The following is a 6,382-nucleotide window of genomic DNA, read 5'->3' as shown; positions in this document are numbered from 1 at the left end:
TAAATATTTGTGTTGAAAATGTGAATGTTGAATGTTGAAAATTAGGTAAAATTAGGTGTTGAATATTGAAAATTAGTGTGTGATGATGTAGGTAATGATGTATTTTATTTTTGGATTATTTGTAAAAATTTTCTATAAATAGATCTCTCATTTGTGAAGAAAATCACAATTGAGTTGAGAGAAAAATATTATAAAGTGTGTAGTGTGATAATTTTGAGAGTTTGAGATTTTTACTTTTTACCGTAAATTTTTACTTTTTCACAACATAGTAATATTGGACTCAGAGAGAATTAATGGAAGTAAATTGGCCCCACCTACTGAGATGGTAATAAGTCAGATCTTTAAACTCGTTCAAGTTATGGAACAGGACGGACCTAAGTTAACAGGTTCTAGACAGATCTCGGGTTTGGGTGAATCGGCCCAATATAATATATATGGGCGTGTGTGGTTCTTTATTTTTAGATGTAATATCCCTTTCTTGATAACTTTCTCAATACAACCACATAATTTGCTCCTAGGGAAAGAAATTTACCCTTCAAATTACGTATACTTTATTTCATAGCATTAAATTCCAAAACCAATAGGCTGTACAAATGCAAATGCTTACAATATATTGCCAGTCCATAACATTTTGTAAGAATCGGGTTAGAGTTTAGAAGACAAATAAAATCTTTTTAAAAAATTTCTTCACAAGATTGATCTTGAAATTTTCAATCCAAGTGTATATGACAGCAGTATGCTCTCGACATCGGGGTTTGTCTATTTGACAAACCGGATGTCTATCCAATTGCAAGGGGAGTGAAATATAAAACCTGAGTGTATATTATGGTAAGTATGATCCCGCTGTTGATGTTTGAGTCTATCTTCTTTATTATTCGACAAGCTGCAATGTACTTTCGAATATACTTGCACATGAAGCAAATCGCAAGGCACATAGTTCCACAAATTTCAGCTTTGATGGACATCACATGCCACATGTGCATACAAATTCTTATTTCTAGCTGATGACGAAAGGGAGCATTCCGGTTTGCAAAGAAAAAAAAGCATTTAAAGAAGTAAATATGATCAGTTTCAAGGTTGACTAATATGATCAGAACAGTACTAAAACTGTAGATTTTCACACTCCAAAAAACTGAAATCTGCTGTTGCCGCAAGGGGTCCTGCAGCTGTTTTGATCCACATGTGGCAAATCTTCAGTATATGCATTGTTTTAGCTGTCAGCCTAGCATTACATGAACTTGCAAATTGCAATGTCACTGAAGGAAAATTCTTGTTCATTCTTATCAAGCCCATATTCACCACCGCCTACTTTTTTTCCAATTTCTTTTGGCTGAACAGCTTTATCAATATCTTGAATGCCATCTTCGAATCTAAAACACACGGGCTTTAATGGGACATTGAGAATGTTATCGAAATCCAAAAGGAAAATTTTGACACATCCAAAGTTGCCTTCATGGCTTTCTTGCTGTGATCGAGTCCTCTAGTGTCAATTCTGACTAGATCCTTTATCCAATTTATTTTGGTACAATATATTTTTCGTCCAGCAGATCTGTCCTGCCATGGTATGGCATAAGCTATAGGTTTAAGAGACACCGAAAATCAATCCAATAGAGTAGTTCCAAGCATTGCAAGTGAATGGTGGTCATTAGCAAAAGTACAATTTGAGTGACGGTGTCTGAACAATCTTCCCTCATCTAAAATATCAGTAAACAATGGGCGAGGATTCAAAGAACAGCTTCAAGATTGAGAAGATAGGACTTCACCTTCAATATCACTGTGCATGAAGGGAAATCTGATGGCTGATTTAGGAGTGTGAAGCCAATTCTGATTATTTACCAGTTCATTGGCCTTAGATATCAAAATGGGGTGTGATTCCTGCAGAACAGGTGTGGATGTGGGTAGCTCAAGGCTGAAAATCTGAGATTCATATTGACTCGTCAAGGCCTCTGGGAATACAGGCTTACTTCTGTTCACTGTGAATGAAGCATCTGGAGAGACAGTAGAATATAAAGTCTGGACAGGAAAATTATTCTTGTGCATTGTAGTTTGACCATGAAACTGATGGTGAGAATGCATATTTTCTGAAGTGAATTTCATTTCTGATGAATAATTCAAAGTGTCTCCGAATTCTCCTAATCTTCCACCAACCATAAATTCTTTGCCCATCAAACGGACTGTCGAAAGAATCCTCTCATTTCCTGGAAACTTCTGAATTTGGTTATTCTGGTTGCTTATCGACTTATCTGGTTGAAAGGGCCGCAATTTAATCAAACCTAAGTCACAATTTCCTTTCCCATTACTTTGACATTTAGAAAAATCTAAATTTGATGGAACAACAAGAGGTTTTGCTTTTAGATTGTCCTCAAAAGGAGACAAGTTCAACTGATCCACTGATGTCCTACAATCCCAGTTTCTGCAGTCTGAACGATTACCCAAGGATTTTGAAATGACATTGCTACGTGTAGATAAACTAGGGGAAGGATCTGCTGTCATGCTTGAATTCATCTGGCAAAAGTCCCAGTCAGCACTTGAATTCAATTTGATCAACTCTCTTTGTAAGGTCAGAGGCAATCCCAAGGAACTTTCAGTTAGGCCATATATGTTCCTTTTTTCACAAAGATATCCTCGTCGGTTCTCATTTGTTGAGGAACATAAAGAATGCATATATTCCGTTGGAGAAAGATTAGGAAATGTTTGATACGGATAAGGATGGGGAAATAAATTATCCATCTTGCTTTGAGATGAAACTAGAGGTATATTGCTGATTCCTCCCCCATTATACAGACAAGGAACAGAAGGCCTTTTACATGCATCCAAATAATCCTTCAAACACATCGGATGGAATCTTGAACCAGCACTCCGTAAATCTTCAAACAGGCTCCCACAGTTAGAGTTTGACGGATCACACATCATCTTGATATTTTGTGTGCGACAACAACATTCCAGAGGCATGCAAAAGAATCCAGGAGGATAGGCATGCATTGGGATTTGGGGTGCTTCTTTGAGGTCACATTCAAACAAATACTTTTTTAAGTCGTGCAATGTGTCTTGATATGATGTTACAGACCCGCTAAAAAATTCATCCATTTTGTGCTGCTTTAAGTAGTTAGTTGTATCGATAGAACACCGATGGAAAGTTGATGGCTTCTTGCATGAATGTCCAATGTTAATCTCCTGCTGTATTCCGTTAGATAGTTTCTCATTGTCACTGGTTTCCCCAAGAGTTGTACCTTTTTCTATCTCCTGAACATCATTTTCACAAAAAGAAGCAGCAACAGCGTCCATATCTGAACCATTTAATATTGGCACCTTCAAACATTCTACAGAAAGCAATGATTTTCTCGCCAGTTTAATTACGTCATCCTTTTCAGAGAAAGTAACGTGTTTGTTTTCCTTTTGTTTTCCACGACGATTCAATTGAATAGACTCCTGCAATATATTTTTTGCTGAATTCTGCACCGAAATTACTTTTGCATGATTCTTTAAAATACCACGGACAGGAAGTATTTGGTGTTGGTTCTCTGACATCAACTTATTAGCTTCATGAGCCATGATCTTCTTATCTAAATCATGTGGGCTTGATTTTCTCTTGTGGGACGAAACACAATCACGTATACCATATTCTGACTCCTTACTGTATAATGGAATCAGATTTCTGTTAGCAACATCTTGAGTTAGCGATTTGAGCTTTAAACGTTTTTCCTGCCAAGGACAGAAAATATTGAGAACAGAAGGAGAATCTATTTCAGGTAGTGGCAAAATGATAGAACATTTCCTGGTAAAAGGTTATATAAGATAAAGAATCTCTAATTACAACTCTTTAAACATTATAACCAACACAAAATGCCATAAACCTACAAGTTCTCACACAAAATAAGTTTTGTAGGATTTTCGAGAGAATAACTGCAAATCTTTCCAAAAAAGAAAAAAATTTAACGCCATTAAGTCCATAAGCTGTTTTGGCTTTGGTACATTTTATGCTTGTTGACAAATAATTCTAAATTAACTTTAGATACGACATCAACACGCATGAACAGAAGATAAGTACGAAGTGAAGATGAGTTGAGAAGGAAGCCAAAATATTGATTGAGCTTCACCAGGAAACAAAAAAATTAAAAACTAGCGATATCTGATGTAACTGATCAACTGAAAAGAAATAGGCTACACCAACAAAAATTATTACTGAAAATTGTTATTAATGATATAGTTTCCTTCTTTGCAATTACAAAACCTTTAATTATATTTAAGGGAATATAACAGGTGAATAGTAAATGTTCTAGTTTTCATAGCTTCATTTTAGGCAGATATTGGTGACAATAAGGTTGCATTTAGATTTTGAATTGAAGGATTTGAAATATGATAGATTCTCAAATTCATATAATAAATACATTCTAGTTGTTTGAACGTACGAATCTTAAATTTATGGATTTCAAATCCTTTATCTACAATTTTATGCTACTTTTCCGTCACAGAAAAACATTTAGAATCCTCCACTAAGTAATTTGAAATCCATGCCTCTAAATCCATTACTTAAACCTTCAAGAGCATGCATGACTAACAAAATTCCACCTAGTTAAAAGCCATTTTCACCTTCAAAAACCCTACTTCTCCATGCTAGCTAGTAGTCCTCCGATCCAATATTAGATTAAATATACTGTAACAAAGAAGCTTGCCATTAAGTATTCCATCTATTTCGGCAACAAAGAAAGCAAACAGTTGAGCATGTTGATAGTTGTTCATGTCTACACATTGGTGTAGTTGAGTTTAGCTTGAGGATAAATCTGTGGCATAACTATTGCGCTGAAATATGAGTTGTTTCAACTTGTAATCATTAAAACAGCCGGATGAATAAAATAGACCGACGAGATACACTAAATATCAAGACAATGATTGTTCAAGAGAAATATATAAGCATACAGTAGACAAAACAGCATAATTGATTTAGAACACTTCCAACCTCATAAAACATATCTATAATAACCGTACTCCACAGATGGGGCACCGTCCCTCTTCCCTAGGTTGCTCAAATCTTGGTTACACGAGAACCCCATTTAAGTTCCGGGTTTCTAAACTTTCATATCTTTTATATCTAAAATCTCATAGCAATGAGTACAATAGCAAAACTATGGGTTTCATCTTCAAAGGAATGTGACAGTATTTTCACCGATGATTCAATTGTATAATACAAGTAATAATAATGTGGTACCGTATTCTGATTAAATTGTACAAAAAATGAGCATTCGTGATTCAACTAGATTAGGATCCAAAAGACCGTAAATACCACCCAGTATTTTATGTTAAAGTTAATCATCATTCTTCAAGATTTCCTCGATATTTGATGATGTAAGAAACATACAGGGAAACCAAAACCACTAACCTTGTTATCCCCTCTCCTCTTCTTGTTCTTGAAGTTGTCCCTTGATTTCTTCGTGTTCTTCAGTTTGATCATCGTAGTGTCCTTATTTCTCTTCTTTACTTTACTCTTTTCATTCCTTTTCCCTTGGAGGCCCCACTTGGAATTAACGGAAAACCCATCTAATTCTGGATCATAGTTATCTTCCTCCTCGCCACGATTAATCATCCTCTCCACGGAGAGGGGGGACGCGGCAAAAATATCCACAATTGACCTCTTCTTGGGAGCCTTTGCTACTCCGAGACCTTCTTCAACATCCATATCAGATTCCTCCACGTCCTCTACGCCTCTCAAAGAGGTTTCTCCTTTTCCTTCAACCCTTTTCTTCTTCTTTTTTGAGTTTCCGACGTTAATAGCCATTACTGAACGCGAATATTCGAGCTCATCTCGCCACCAGGAGAATTTCTTGACCATGATCGGAGGAAGGAATGAATCTACAGTTTGTTCCGTGGCAAAGACATCAAAGGGCCAGCTTTTCACCATGTTAACACTTCTCATCCTCGTTGCATATTCTCTGCAAACAAACAATTACCCACCAAAAAAAAAACGCTTATCGAAAAAACCCACGTCGTATCACAAACAAAACTCATAAAGATGACATTTTTTTGCTACTCACCGGATACAAAAACCCTCCTGCATCTTGGCGTCCAAAGCTTCCTTCACCTGGAATGAGAAAGGAACAAAAAACCACGCAAGAACGCAAATGTAACCACACTGAAGCTACAGCTTGTAACGAAACCAAAATAAGACTTTAAAAAACCAAATAAAAAAAAACACTGCCGCACAAACACGATTACAAACTTCCAGATAAACCCATTAATTTTACAAGTAGAAATTACTGAAACAGAGATGCGAATCACGAAAGAGAAGCGAACTAGCTAGCTAATATTCCTTACGAGAGAGAGAGAGAGAATAGTAATAACTTGGGAGACGGAATGGCATGTAAGATGGGGAATTATTTATGCGTAT

At 36.2% G+C, this 6,382-nt stretch overlaps 1 protein-coding gene across 1 annotated transcript; it reads right to left on the bottom strand.

Annotated features, from left to right (window-relative positions):
• Positions 1–891: 891 nt before the first annotated feature.
• Positions 892–6,382, bottom strand: LOC140988920 (uncharacterized). The gene is made up of 3 exons (XM_073458012.1): positions 6,030–6,382; positions 5,378–5,927; positions 892–3,702 (listed from the first exon to the last, which is right to left on the bottom strand). The coding sequence occupies exons 1-3, from the start codon at positions 6,050–6,052 to the stop codon at positions 1,738–1,740; spliced, it is 2,538 nt and encodes an 845-aa protein (XP_073314113.1). The 5' UTR covers positions 6,053–6,382; the 3' UTR covers positions 892–1,737.

The sequence above is a fragment of the Primulina huaijiensis genome, chromosome 11, assembly GCF_012295235.1.
Source record: "Primulina huaijiensis isolate GDHJ02 chromosome 11, ASM1229523v2, whole genome shotgun sequence".
NCBI classification, from domain to species: domain Eukaryota; kingdom Viridiplantae; phylum Streptophyta; class Magnoliopsida; order Lamiales; family Gesneriaceae; genus Primulina; species Primulina huaijiensis.
The sequence above is the reverse complement of the archived record's forward strand: the minus strand, read 5'-3'. Positions and strand labels throughout refer to the sequence as shown.

Excerpts from the sequence above, each read along its gene's own strand:
- LOC140988920 (XM_073458012.1), bottom strand. The coding sequence starts at position 6,052 with ATGCAGGAGGGTTTTTGTATCCG. Across the intron at positions 5,928-6,029 it reads CAGGAGGGTTTTTGTATCCG|AGAATATGCAACGAGGATGA; the intron begins GTGAGTAGCAAA and ends GTTTGTTTGCAG. Across the intron at positions 3,703-5,377 it reads AGAGGAGAGGGGATAACAAG|GAAAAACGTTTAAAGCTCAA; the intron begins GTTAGTGGTTTT and ends TGTCCTTGGCAG.